At 33.7% G+C, this 15,703-nt stretch overlaps 1 protein-coding gene across 11 annotated transcripts in view; it reads left to right on the top strand.

Annotated features, from left to right (window-relative positions):
- The window catches only part of CNTN1 (contactin 1), a 376,715-nt gene that overhangs the window by 260,084 nt on the left and 100,928 nt on the right, over positions 1–15,703 (top strand). For all 11 annotated transcript variants that reach the window (XM_035255799.3, XM_054238172.2, XM_035255801.3 and 8 more), the window contains one exon: positions 11,771–11,891. In XM_035255799.3, the coding sequence (XP_035111690.1) occupies positions 11,771–11,891 (121 nt within the window). The remainder of the gene's footprint in view (positions 1–11,770; positions 11,892–15,703) is intronic.

The following is a 15,703-nucleotide window of genomic DNA, read 5'->3' as shown; positions in this document are numbered from 1 at the left end:
ACAAAAGGATTGTCATAAAATTATAATCTATATATACATAAAATATATATCACTGTTTATGAGAATTATATATATTATTCTCTTATAAATGTTATAATTCTGTGGGACATTATTACCTGCCTTTTATAAATTCATAAATATCACTTGAATTGTTCAGAGATTCTGTCACAAACCAACCTGGGCTTTAGGCTTCATTTCCTCACTTATTTGGTGACCCTGATGCAGAGAGTAAAACTCACTATGCCTCAGAATTTTCCTCTGCAAAATGTGATTAATCATTCACTTACTTCATTCAGGTTACTTCACTGGGTTTGCAAAACTAGTTACTTCATGAGAGAATGCATATAAAGTACTTGGCACAGGATTTGGTATGTAATTGATTATTATTAATACTTTTTATAATAGAGCAACCATCCCCAATTGGAAAATCCAGAAATGTTTGCCAATTAGTTATTTTTTTTTGAGCCACAGATCTTATATTTCACAATTTAATACTTGCATCGTTTGCTGTTCTAGATACTTAGTCTGAGACCAAAAAAAAAAAAAAAAAAAAAAAAAAATCTGGGCATTTCATTGCTGACGGTGGTGGAGAGGTAATAATAGCCAATGTTTATTGTTGGTTTACTGTTGAGTCAGAGTTGGGTTAAATGTTTTTCACATAATTCTCAGTTGATCTTCACAGCAGTCCCCTGTGGAGTCCATATTATTGTGATTTTTTCTCACCTTTCCAGGTGAGGAAAGTGAGTATTAGAAAACTGAATAACTGGACCCTTGTAATCATATAACTCACTAGTGGCTAACATGAGATTTGAAACCAGGTGGCCTGAATGCCAACCCTGTAATCTCCACCTCTTTGATTTTTCATCTTTTGGTTAATGTTCATGTCTGTGTCTATTTAAATAATTCTCCCCTAAGAACTTGAAACTCTACAAGACGTCACTGTTCAACTCCCATTTTATTCTCTAATCTGGTTTAATGAGCCTTGTATGCTCACTGAGATTGCCCAAATTACTTCATTCTCCCTAACTGTTAGCCACCTTTACAACACTGCAAGTTATGTCTACACAGTTTCAAGTAGTCTAACTATAAAGTTCCTGGCAATTCCCAATGATTCCCTGTAGATAGGTAGACTAGGTGTGTGTTTGCAGGCATGTGGGTGTGCATTTGTTCTGAGTGCATAGGCAATATCATTCAAGAGAAAAGAAGACAGACTTCTTACCCAAAGATCATTTTCCCTTGTTAAAGAAAAACTTTATTAACCATGTCAAAAAAGGTCTTTAGATTTTAGAAAGATGTATTTCAAATTAGATCATGCGGTGATCTTGTACAGAAATTGTGTTTCTGCCAGACAAGCAAAAAGAGGAAAAATGATAAAACAGAAGTCAATTTGTTATTTTATATATATTTCATTGTCTCTATTCACTATTTTTATTGTTGTTTTTGAGACAGAGTTTAGCTCTTGTTGCCCAGGCTAGAGTGCACTGGCACAATCTCAGATCACTGCAACCTCTGTCTCCTGAGTTCAAGCAATTCTCCAGCTTCAGCCTCCCAAGTAGCTGGGATAACAGGCACCCATCACCATACCTGGCTAATTTTTTTTATTTTTAGTAGAGATGGGGATTTCACCATGTTGGTCAGGCTGGTCTCAAACTCCCAACCTCAGGTAATCCACTTGCCTTGGCCTTTCAAAGCGCTGGGATTACAGGCATGAGCCACCATGCCCAGCCTCTATTCACTGTTGAACAAGAAGGTTAAGGTTATCCAGAATTATGGGGCAACAGGTTGGAGAAAACAAGGATGGTTGTGCAATAATCCTTGGTAAGAATCAGATTTGAGCTGAAAAAATTTAGAGCAGGATACCAGGCAGGCACAGGGAAGTCACAGAAGCCCTGAAATATTGTGACTTTGGCCCCATGTGGAGACATTTTTGGTTAGCATAACTGCAGACATGTTGGGAGGGGGATGTGTTTTGGGCTTCTGTTTAGCTATTAAATATCCTATAATGCAGGATATTTAAGGCAGATTCCAAAAACCAAGTGTTATCTGGCCCAAATTATCAATAGAACCAGGTTTGAGAAATGTCTTTTGAGAAATACCTAATGTAGATGACAGGGTGATGGATGCAGCAAACCACCATGGCACGTGTATATCTATGTAACAAACCTGCATGTTCTGCACATGTAACTCAGAACTTAAAGTATAATTAAAAAAATTATCAGCTAAATGGATATATATTTTTTAACAGCCACAAGAAAGAAATCCATACAATAAAGACTCACTATTATTCTGAAAAGAAAAAGAAAGATTTTAAAGAAGAAACTTAGCAATACTGAGACTAGCCACTGAAAGGTTTTCAACATGATGATTTGGAAACAAAGAGATGTTATATTTTTTGAGCAGATAAGAGTATTGGGGACACAAATAAAAAGAAACTAGATTTTTAAAAATGCATATCCAAAATAGTTTAAGTAGTAGAAAATAGGTTTTATGTGCTTCTTGAATTTAAAACTCTTAAATTTTGATAAGCAGTGGAAAAGAGGAAGAAATACATATAAAGCATACAGGTTCCTGGCACAGTCTTGTGACATACAAAACCTACAGAAGCATTCAGATCATGCCAAATCACTCTATTTTTCTTATCAGTAATTAGTTGGAGAAGAGTTAGATAATTAGATAGTTCTATCATACTTCATCCTGTACGGATATATAACTTTTCTGATCTCCTTTTTACTACCTCAGTAAATCTTTACTTATACCTAACTGCTATATTTTATTTGCTATTTTCCAGTGGTAAATGAAGGAAGGTATCTGTGCTCCTGGGTGTGTTTTTAGTTGGGCTAGCTTCTTTGAAGATCATCACACTTCCCATGTATAGAACATGTTAGCTGATGTCACTGTCTAGCATAGCTTCTCATAGTCCTTACTAAGCATTTGTTGATGAGAATGCCAGGTAAATACAATTAAGTGTATATACATTAGTAGTGTATACATAGGCTTTGAGGGATCTGCCGAAATTCATTTAAATTTAAGAACACACCTTTTACATAGAACTCCGCACATATTTAAGCATTTCCACGTTACTTATTTTGGCTTTTTATGCTTGTAAAATACAGACAATAATTTTGATGTCTTAGACATTTCATGAGTTTACAAGGTGGACTTCGATGTTTTATTTACGGCATGCTAGAAATATGCTACTTTGTATTAGTGGTTGCAGTCCTGAAAAACTATATATCTATTTTTTCAGTTTGTGCTTAAGAACAGAACATGATCTAAAGATTTGGATAGTTGTTCTGCTTTCGCCACTGACAAGTTATATGACCTTGGGCAAAATAGTCATTCTGAGCCTCAGGCTTCTCCTCTTTCATATGAAGAGTCTGGGCTACATCAATAGTTTCGAAAAATAACAGCAAAAAGGTTTTTAGCAGCAGAATGCTTTTTCCAAGGAAAATTTAAATCAGAACCCTAATATGTAAACAACAGATGAAAATGAGATCGCCCTGACTGAAGATGAAATTGTGTGTGTGTGTGTGTTTATGTGTATTGTGTGTCTGTGTAGGATACCACATAGCAAAGAGCCTTATCCATAGGGTCTCTCACTTCTTCCTATCCCAAAAATGCCCATTCTGATCACCGCTTTCTACAAAGTGGTCCAGGAAGATTTTTAGAATGCTAAAGCTAATGGGATTTAACTTGAAAACCATATAAATAAGATGATATATGAGTTTTCTTTCAGCTCTAAAACATAGGTTCCAAATCCAAGGCATTGATGTTTTTGTCCATCATTCAAAATGCTTAGCAGAAACCTCAAAGAAAATGGCCTTTTGAGTTTTCATTTAAAATGGCCAACTGATCAAAATTAGACTCTCATTGTCATTCTCATTGTTTATTACATATGACAGGGGCAAATTTAGAGGTGTTCAACATATCCATTCTTAATATATATGCAAACTCACTGTTTGCATATATAATCTTAGTAATCTTAGAAATTATCCTGGACAACTTACCTTATTTATCTTTGTATATATCCAACGACATCACTTCATTAATAAGTTATTTTGTCATTTTGTTTATTTTTTAGACTCAATATTGATGCATTACTTAAAATAACACTAAGAAAAACTAGGTAATATTAGAGAATTAGTGTTAATTATGTCATGTGTGAAAATGGTTTTCCATACAAAAATTAGCTAGGATGTTGGTACATGCCTGTAATCCCAACTACTTGAGAGGCTGAGGCATGAGAATCATTTGAACCCAGGAGGTGGAGGCTGCAGTGAGCTGACATTGTGCCACTGCACTCAAGCCTGGGTGACAAAGTGAGACTCTCTCTCAAAATAAAAAACAAAAACAAAAGAAAAGGAAAATGGATTTGTGATTATGTAAGAGAATGACCTCAATTTTTTTGAGATTCAAGCTAATGTCTTTAGAAGTTGCTGATGAGTTGATGATTGTATTGATATAATAATATCCAGAATTTATTTTTTGAAGGTTCAACACTAGACAGAAAGACTGACATATAGTAGACAGAGAAAGGTAAATATGGAGCTAGTTAGCTAGACAATTAGATAAAGCAAATATGGCAAAAACTTTACAATTGTTAAATCTAGTTGGTTTATAGACGGCTTTCTTATGTTTGAAACTTTAAATAGAAAAACAATTTATTAAGTAAAATAATAACATATCATATATAAAAAAGTGCCACATCTACTTACCAAATAGTGAACCTAAATCCAGTTACCTGATCTATTAAGCACTACCTTGTAAACAGCTTGATCGGGTGAAATTAGGGCTATGTATTACCTGTGGAGCCTGTCACAAATAGCTTAGTGTAAAATCTCAAGGTCTTTATTTCCAAAATGGGAATATTACTAGTAAATCCTTGGGTAGCATTACTTCTGGAACTCAGAAGTGAAAAGGAAATAGTCCTAGTTGCATTAATAGGGCTATGAAATTATAAATGTATTTATAGAAATTGAATGAGAAAATGTATGTGAAATAGCTAGCACATTGCTAGACATTTAAAAAGCATTCAATAAATTAGATCTGGTAATAAGTAGGAGTTCAGTAGTAGTATCAGTAGTGGCAGTAACAATAGTAGAAGTTATAGTAGCCATTATAATAGCAATATTAGTAGCAGCTTTGGTAGTGTTCTATTAATAGTGGCACTAGTAATACTAGTGGCTCTAGTTACAGGAGTATTGTGTCTTCCTCTGTAAAATGCAGCTAAAAATAGTACCTATCTCATAGTGTTATTAAGAGTGAGTTTGCACATATGTTTATAACAACCTTTGACACCTAATTAAACCTAACTAAATATCTGCTATCAGTAGAGTTGTTGGTGGTGGTGGTAATGTTTGCAGTTGGATTGACATATTTGCTCTATTATTTTTGCTTCTCTAATGAGCCAAAAGAAGAAAAGTTTTATTGTTTCATGGATATAGCATATATTAAGACATACTTAATAATTTTTGTTTATGTTTACAAAACATATTCTTTAAAGGCTGTACTTCTTTCCAAATCTCTATATCTCTCTCTTTACTCTGAACTTGTATGGAACAAATTATTTAATTGACCATTATGAGCTCTAGGTTTTATCTAGACCTTTTATGTACCATATAGAATCTTTCTTTGTTCACCAGGATTAATTCAATTTGTTAATACAGTGTAATCACTGAGACTTACTTACATTGCAGAAATGATTCTACAGTTAGTTTATGGGTGAAGGTGAAGGAAGGGCTGGGTATTTATAAGTTGGACGTCTTTTGATTTAAACTTGGGAAACTTCTAAGTGGTCAACCGCATATACACTTTGGAACAACCCTGAGCTTCGCTATCACAATTTCCAGTATGTGATTCAACTCTCCTCATATGAAGGGAAGAATTTTGTAATTGAGCCAAACTGTGGCTTTTAGTAAAAATACAGTGAGCATTCGTATCTAATTTGTGGCTAGAATGTGCTGAGGCCCATGATCTTGACTTGCTTTGTAAGCGTTCTGCCAACCGCTGAGAACCTCAACTTCTCTTGAGGTATGGAAAGTACTAGTAGTATTTATAAAAAGTTTAGGAGTGCTTTCATACATACACAACTATATTGGGAATGAGATTTCATATTTTTTTCTTCTTTCCTTCTGAGAAGTTTTATTGCTACATGTTCCCCAAATGTAGAGCAAGTGAGAATAAACATTACAGTTGTTTCTTCTTGCTTTATGTAAGTGGGCTTATCAATAAAAGAGTTAATTTCCAAATGAATATAACATTAAACTTTTAGATTAGTTTAATTAAAAGTCATAAAGAGTTTATTGTGAAAATTTAATAAATATAAATTTAACACAATACATTTTAGGATATAAAATTGTTTGTGCTTTTTATTACATGTGTGACGAGTTAAGAAAAATGACCACATTATTCTATCAGAATAAAATAAGTGCATGTATAAACATCATTATGTTTCAAACAGAGTTTAGGGAAAAAAGATAGCAATTTCAATAAGAAAGAAAGAAGATGAGATACATAACAGAAATATTTTTAAAAGGGCAATTATGATACCACAACATGTTTATTAGATTACTTCCTGCCCTCAATTTTTTGTTGTACAGTTGGATGAGGAAATATTTTAAATTGCTAAGGTGATTTTTAAATAATTCAAATCTAATGAATGTCATGGCTCATTAAAATAGTGGGAGATTAGTAACAGGATTATCTTTCAATTAGACACCAAAGGAACCAAAGTACTAAGTTCATTTAATGAACAAATACAAAAAAAAAAAAAAAGAATGCTTTTTACTTGCATGGAAACATTGAAATATTTTTACTTAATGCATTTATATTATTGAATATTTTGTATCAAGTTCATTTCTATTAAGGATGTCAAGATATTTAGAAACAGTCTAACAAATACAAAATGTTTAAATTATTTTATTTTACCATAATTACTTTATATTTTATTTTCCCACTAAAAAATTACTTATATATGTCAATTAACTTTTATGATAGTTTAAGAAAAACTCATACTTACTTTCCCTCTATACAGAACCTTATTCTCTGCTTAGCTCAAAAATATTTTTAAATATAACTAGAAATAATAAAATAACTTCCTTTACCTCCTTTCTTAGGTAAATTCTATTTTGAATGGTATAAGAAGTTAGGCCAGCTGCAAAGTTGGGCACAGTCCCCAAAACCACCCTCACTTCGGACACCAAATGCAAGTTTAAGGGGTTGCAAAAACCATCCTCCGTTTCCACACTTCACTAGAAGTGAGTCACAGAACTCAAAGCTATTATGCACGTGGTTTCAGCTTCTTACAGGAAGGACACAAATTAAAATCAGCTAAAGGAAAAAGCACTCGGGGCAGAGTTGAGAAGTACAAAACACAGAGTTTCCATTGTCTTCTCCCTGAGTGGTTAAAATGCATTACTCTGACTGCTCTGATATGTCATAACATGCTCCAAGTGTTGCCAACCAGCAAAGCTTACCAAGCCTTTCTGTCCAGAGTTTCTGGGGGGACTTCATCAAGTAGACATCACTGATGGACTCATTGCTCACCTGGTTAATCTCAGTCTCTAGGTTGAGTGATACCACATGACTCAAAGCCCCTACTCTAAGTCAAAATGTCCTATTTGCGGCATGACCAGACCCTTCTCTAAGACTCTACAAGTGTAAACTCTTGCTCTAAATTACATTGTTGGATTTTCCAGTATGACCCAGCTCCTACTCTGTGACCACCCCCAACTTTAAGACTAAACAGGTGTGGCTGACTCCTACCCTAAATCATATGATTGTATGACCCCATATGACCGAAGAGCCCCTGCAGGCAAAGAAAGACATTAGAGATCATCTTCTAGAAGCTGAAAGCAATGGCAGGACCTCTCTTTGGGCAAGGCCAAATTCTTTACTACACATATGGGTGGGAAAAGTTAGAAGTTCAGTTTTCTTATATGTTAGTAATAATGTTTTCTCTATAAATTGTCACATCTTCCCAATAACCTTTCTATTTTCTTATGAAATTAGTGTGTAGATATTTGAAACATATCATTCATTGGTAGTTTATCTCCTAGATATGGATAGCAATAGTTTTTCTCAACTCGGTTATTTTACCTTATAACATTATCATGATCTTACCTGAAAAAATATTTGAAATTACTAATAAAATGTCTATTTAATAAAAATACTTTAGATTAATGTATCCAGTAGTTGTTGAATTTTCTTGTATGTCAGATATTATATTAAGTACTTTTGTATGTAATAATAAGATCTGGTTCTTTCCTCCAGGAATTAAAGTCTATGGAAATAAATCAATAGTGACACAATTACAGTAGAAAGGAATAGTTACAATGAAAATATACAAAGAGCAATACCTAACCCAGCCTTGCAATTTCAGAAATAAGAGGGGTATCTAAAATGTGGAATGAACCTTCATAGCCAAGTAATGGAAGTGGGAGACAGGCAATCTGGGCAATGCAAGTGGTATATACAAAGGTTTTCTGTGAGAGCACAGGGAAAAATATATGCTATTCACTGTGGCTGGGGCGCAGGAGTTAGATGCAGGGATAATCTGTGGAGGTTGAAGATATGTGTACTTCACTTTCACACAAGAAAAGCCTCATTTTGCATTTAGTAAATGCTGTCACTGTCATGGGTTATATGTACTTGCTAATATAATTCTGAATGTAGCTGAAAAAAAGTAAATACATATTATCTTAAGAGCAGATACCAAAATTCTTGACAATTTGGCAAGTTCATTCAAACAAGGTATATTTAGTGTAATTTTTTTTTGGCACTGTGCTGGACTTGAGGAGACAGCACATACAGCTGTATATATATATATGTATACACACACACACAACACAGGGATACAAGACGTATGCTAAATAAAACTGACATATTTTCTCACATAAAACTTACAGTCTTCCAGGGATACCAACTTCAACCACATAATCACACAAGTGTTTAAGTGGATTTAAGGTAAGTAATATGATATAAGGTTCATGGTACTATAATAAAATATATAAAGTGGATCTGTCTAGTCCACAGATAATGCAAAGGCTTGTTGGAGAAAATGATTTGAACTGGTATTGGGTGGAGGTGAAGGTAATAAGGGGAGGAGGTATTGAGGTGATGAGGAATATGAATCGTAATTCCAGAAAACAAGACTGTGGCAAACTAGAGATTAAAGAGAACAAGATGTATTTGCAGTCCTAAAAACAGAATGTTCTTCCTGGAGAGCCAAGTGTGAGTGAGATGGTGCACTAGGTGAGCTGGAGCATCTGATGGAGCCTAGAAAATGGAACCAAGCTGGCTACAATAATGCTATGGCTTTTGTCCCAAGAAAGGGAAATTTTAAAGGTTTCAGTTTATCTGCTTTTATGGAGATAAGTAAGTTGAGCCTAGTTGCATTTTTAAAAGTCATTCTAGTTAACCAATAGAGGAAAGAATAGAGTGGAACAGTGGTGGAAGTAGTAATTAAATAAGATGTAGGAGTTCAGGTGACAGGTGTGGGGAATTTGGATAAGAGACAGGGTTGATGGAAAGAATTGGATAAATTCAAGAATTTATGATGGATTTGTAAGAAATTTGAAGAAAGAGAGGGGCCAAGAATGTCCTAGAAGTTCCCGGAAAGTCAGATGACTAGGAAAAAAAAATGAATATTTGGGGAAGGAAAGCCAAATGCTATCAAGTCAACTAAGAGGAGCTGAAGCAGTGGGACTCAGATTAGAATTGATTGAAAAGTAAGAAATGAAGAAATAGAAAAACTACAGAGAATAGATTTTGTCAGAATTCAAGCAGAAATCAATCAAGCAATCAAGCAGCTTAACCTGAGAAAATAAGAATTCTTTATTTACAAGAGAAAGAAGAAAAAAAAGAGAGAGAGAGAGAAATAAGAGATTGGCAGGAGGTGTGGCTGCCAACAGGATGGCAGAGCACTGGGAGGGGTGGAGGTCACTGAGAAATTCCCAGTAAATATACGGCCAGTAAAACTTTTAAAAACAGAACTATGCAATGGATGATACTTTTTAAGGCTGATTTGCCTGGCCTTTTTTTTTTTTTTTAAATATATAACCGGTTACAGTGCCATCAGTTGTTCAGTAAATTCACTTTCTAGGTAATACTACATGCTATTTGGTTTTATTATGAAATAGTGCTGAATTTCTAGTCTGGAGCTCCTTGGTATGAAAAAATAAATAAATATAACAGACCAAGAGGACAGAAGGAAAAAACTTTTCTACTCCAAGAATTTGTAGAAATCTTGGGAACTGTTTTGATTTTTGGCCAATCTATACCTCAAGAGACCGGAAGAGCTCACCTGACATTAAATTATAACCTCTGGTTTTGTGCTAAGACTGGCTAACATCAAGAAATGAGGTATATGGTCACTGATCAGTTCTTTATGTGAAAATATTAGTATTCTGTTTCAACCAACCAGACCAATAAGCCCAGCTATTATTTGTAACCTCATTAATCCAGCAAGGGTCACAAACCCAAATGTCTTCCAAGACCGGGAGGGAACATCATATATGAAGAGGCTATTGGTAGAACCTGTGGTGAAAAGCAAAACATTCAGTCCATGTACAGTCATTAAATATTCATATTTTAAAATTTTGTAGGCCTAACTTAGTAAAGTATTATTTAAATATTATATCACATATAAGAGTATTCTTTATATGATATATTCCTTCTTTAATATATCTAGATACATATGACTGAAATAGTAAATCAATATTTTTGGTTCACAGGAAAACTGAGTGTGTCCATTTAAAAACTGAGTTCTCCAAGTTTTCATTCTAGGAAAATATCTTGGAGATCATTAACATGAACTTTGACATGCCCCCACTACCATACAGGCTGAGTGACCTTAGTAACCTTAGTTAAGTTACTTGGATTCCATAAGTCCCACTTATATTGTTAATCAAATGGACATAATAAGACCTATCTCATAGGGCAGTTGTCAAAAAAGAATTGAATAAAAGTGTATGTATGTGTATACACACACACACACACACACACACACACACACACACACACACACACACACACATATATATTATATCTATATATATACTTGCACAGCCCAGGGCCCAGTGTAGAGTGGTCATTAAGTAGGTATTAGCTATTTTTGGAAATTACACCGAAATAGTGTCATTATCACAAGCAAAATTTCCTCAACACTCTCCAAAAATAAGTATTGAACACTCCTGGAAGCACTAGAATAGAGCATTGAACAAAACAAAAACCCTTGTCCTCCCAGAACTTATAATTTGTCAGCAAGCACATGTTAGTGAAATTGTACATTTTCTCAATTTCTGCAAACTTTTAGTATCTTTCTAAAATGAACTATGGCACATATTAAAACTAGTCAATTAAATCAGCATTGTGAAACCAAATTAATAATTCTTCCAAACCATACACCATTTGTTTGTACTCACTGATACGTAACACTAAGATTATTAGACCGTAGTATTTCCCTTTAAGCGATATCAATGAAATAGTTTCATCCCTTGGGTTTCTCTCGATATAACCCTCAGGATAGTCCTCTGATTGTGGAAATAATAGAATGTTAAAGATATTAAAGCTGAAAATGACCTTATTAATAAATTATTCACTTTATTTTTCAGTTGAGAAACTGAAGCCTAGAGCAAGGACATAACAGCATATCTAAAATACATTGTTAAAGTGGTGTTTGTTAGGGGAAAAAAATCTACCTCTTGTATCTTAAATGCCATATAATTGGTACAAAATGTACTGATTGTAATGATTGCTGTTTTGCTAACAGCTGGATTCCAATGGGGAACTGCTCATCCGAAATGCGCAGCTGAGACACGCTGGAAGATACACATGCACTGCCCAGACAATTGTGGACAATTCTTCAGCTTCAGCTGACCTTGTTGTGAGAGGTAAGAGTTTCAACATTTTAAAATTATAAAACCAAAGATACTTGACTTGCATAAACATGTATAATGCTCTGATAACTCGTGTGCAAATTCTTATCTATTAAGAGTCTCAATCCCATGCTTAAGGATGGATCTTAAGCTTCTTCCCATGCCTAAGAATGACCTATGCCAGACAAGTAGTAAACGATGCTGATTTTGTTTGTTTTACCAACTACATATCTTCTAGAAAGTTACACCACATACCTCCTACTTAATGTTTGTGTTTTGTAGACTTACCAAAAGTTCTCATTTCCTGCTAATACTTTTTGGTGTGTGAGTATAGTGCTGTTTTCTTTTTTATTTCTATGGAAAAATATATATTGATGCTGTTTACTATAACCTCAAGTGTTCTATATTTATCACTTTTGTCTTAGAGTGTAAAGTTAATTTATACACATATCATGTTTCTATTTGTTTCTGGTTTTCAAATTAGTGCTTTTGTTCTTATGAATAATATAGCTGAGATTGTAATGGAATACACATTTTGCAACTAGCCACTGCCATAGTCATGAGGCTGGCTGGGAACACAACACACGTTGTTTAAAATAAATAGTTGGCTTTTCACTCACTGCCCTTTAGCTTAGCACCCAAGAAGTACAATGTGTTGACTCCAGCTTGTTACCTTTAATATCACTTCATGTAACCGACTCCAGCAATCTAACTAATCCACAAAAATACTCTTCAACTTCCATGTCAGCTGCTTTATTCACAGCATTCCTTCCTTGTCTTTTTCTCATCATTTGTTGACCAAATCTTATCCTTCCTTCAAGGCTTAGCTAAAGTATGTACTAAATTCATTAATCCTTCTCTCGATGTCCCCAGTATAAGCTCCTATCTTCTGAATTTTCATAACATATATTGCTTTCTCTCATGTATTCTATAGCAATCTGTACACAGTTATCTCCTCTCCTAAGTTTTGCAATTCATATATGTATTTGTAGTAAACTTTAGTGAATGGCAGAGTTCCTTTGAATTGTTACATACCTCTCTCTTTCTGTCTCAGTGTCAGTAAAATTTCTGTTTTTCACATTTCACCTACTAAAATATTTATTGAACATCAATTGTTGCCTTCACTTTTCACACTATCAGAGAAATAGGGAAAAAAAAGGATATTTGTGGTTTCATACCCCTTCCAGATCTGGGTCAATATAATTTCACTAAATCTCATGCAACTCCTGTATTTCCCTCTACAGCAGTGTTAATATGGAATATGGAGTCCCTAAGCAACACTGGGCAAATGCTGAAAAGCCTTCTACTCCATTTGAATATATTCTCCAATAGAGTAATAAGAAGTCTAGCTGAAGTTTCTTCATCCAATTAATCTTAGAAATACATTCCACAGACCATTTATTGAAATTTAACAAATAAATATGAGACTACAAAATCCTAAGTCAAACAAAGTTCATTTAGGTTCAGTATTTTCATTTAAAGTATTTTGTTATCTGGGACATTGATTGTTTTCAAGAGTTTTTAGGGAGAGGAATGAGTTCACTATTCTTCCTAGTCAGACCAATAGCTGTTAAGCCCTATCCAGAAATAGAGGAGTGTATATTTAATTGAAATTGCTTACATATAAAAATAATTAGCATTAATATTGCAATAGAAGTTACATTACAATGAGTGGACATCAGTGCCTTAATATGATTACATTGTAGTAAACTCATTGTAGCATTATCATAAAATACTCTGTAATATTCTAACTGAAAAGGAATTTTACAGATATAATACAAGGGTAGTCAAGATACTATCAACACACTTAGGTAATTAAGTATCGCCTTATATATTTGACTATTGCAGAACTTGTGTAAAATACATATATAAAGTAGATGTTCTAATATGCTTTATATATTCAAACCAGAAAGTATACAATTAAACAGTTGTTTTTATTTCTTATAATAATGATGAGTAATGTATAAGACATGTCCTGCCTTAAGTGATATTATTGGTCTATTTATTCATTTAATTACGCTTTTGTATCTAGTTCAAGAAATCATAACCTGGAGTCTATGAACAGGCTTTAAGGGATCCATGGACCTTCAGAAGTTGTACTTAAAATTCTATGTATATATATCTTTTCCTGGGAAAAGGATTTATAATTTTCATATGATTTTCATAGCCAACAATGTCCCACAAGACATTAAAAAGATAATCTATTTATTATTTCCACATCTCTAATAAAATAAATTGAAATGATTATTCATGCAAAAGTATAAAAAAATTTCATGTAGTCCAATCTAAAATAGGACATTTATATTGTGAATTGCTTTTAAAAGATTCAATTTGCACTCAATCCTTCAAAATTACATGCTTATCAAAAATATTAAACATGTTATGTAGTAGACAGTAGGCATGTATAAGAACTTGCCATATTTGAGATGGACTAATTTTAATCCATGTTCAGATATTGGTAATCTGAACTGCAGCTGCAGAAGTTAGTGTAATGAGAAGGATAGTAAACAGAGTAGAGGGGAAAGCAATTTAATATGAGGATCACTAAGAAATTTTATAACAAAACAAGTGTATAAATGATTATACCTTATCAGAAAACTGAAACAAAGTATAAATATTTAGACATAATTAAGACTGTGGATTTCTTTTACCCTACATTACACTAAATGAAATGAATACACAGTGAGAACAGTGTTGCTGCCCTAATCAACATGTGTGTGTGCATGTGTTTGCATGTGTGCACACATTTGTAATTGTGAATGGGCAAGTGTGAGTATATGCATGAAGCTTGATGAAAGCGATCTGTATCAGAAAAAAAAGTGTTTTTGTTTATTCCTTGCCTTTTTATTGTATATTGAGCTTAGAATGTAAGCAGTCAAATAGTTAAATCTGAGTGCCTCTAAATATAAAACTAAAAGTAAATATAGGAAAAATATAGTAAATAGAAAATGTAGCATTGGATCTGATTTCATGAGGCCTTTTGCTGAGAGAAAACTCACTCCTGCTGAGTTTTCTGTATCATATATGACAGGATTTAGAAATGAAGAAAGCAGTAGCAGTTGTTGCCAAAGAAAAACAATCTATAGAAAATGGCCCCAATAATCAGATATGAACGATTGTTGGTCTGTAGACCAACTAAAAGCTATAGCACTTTAATTTATTTATGAACTAACTGGGTCCAATATGCTTAAGGAAAAGAGACCAGTAAAGTGGCACACGGTGTCTAACAGCCAGCTCTGCAAACAACTTCAAGTCATGAGATTGTATTGATCGTGTAATTTTCGTTTCCAAAGCTGCCTTTTATATGAGTTATATCTGTTAACGGTGGCAATATTTCTGTTAGTTTTTCTACAGTATAGAGACTATTTTTGCAAGAGTAACCTTTCTTCAAATGATATTGTCCAGAAGATTTAACATATAAAGTAGAAGATGAAGATAAATAAATAGACGTTTGTTCCTCATAATCCTGGCAAAAGCAGATTATCTACTCTGAAATAAGATGTCTTCAACTTAGCCCCCTCAGGATTCTAACAAATTTAGATAATAAAATATGAAACTATGTAAACAATGGAAATTCATGGCCAGGCGTGGTGGCTCACACCTGTAATCCCAGCACTTTGAGAGACAAAGGAATGCGGATTGCTTCAAGACCAGCCTGAGCAACATGGTGAAGCTCCATCTCTACCAAAAATACAAAAATTAGTTTGGCATGGTGGCAAGAAATTAAAATGCTATGCTTGTTATTATGACATTTACATTGTTTAAAGAAGATTTTAGTTAATGTTTTTCTTATGAAGAATATATATCAACATCAATTGGAAATAATA

Source organism: Callithrix jacchus, chromosome 9 (assembly GCF_049354715.1).
Source record: "Callithrix jacchus isolate 240 chromosome 9, calJac240_pri, whole genome shotgun sequence".
Taxonomy (NCBI): Eukaryota; Metazoa; Chordata; class Mammalia; order Primates; family Cebidae; genus Callithrix; species Callithrix jacchus.
The sequence above is the reverse complement of the archived record's forward strand: the minus strand, read 5'-3'. Positions and strand labels throughout refer to the sequence as shown.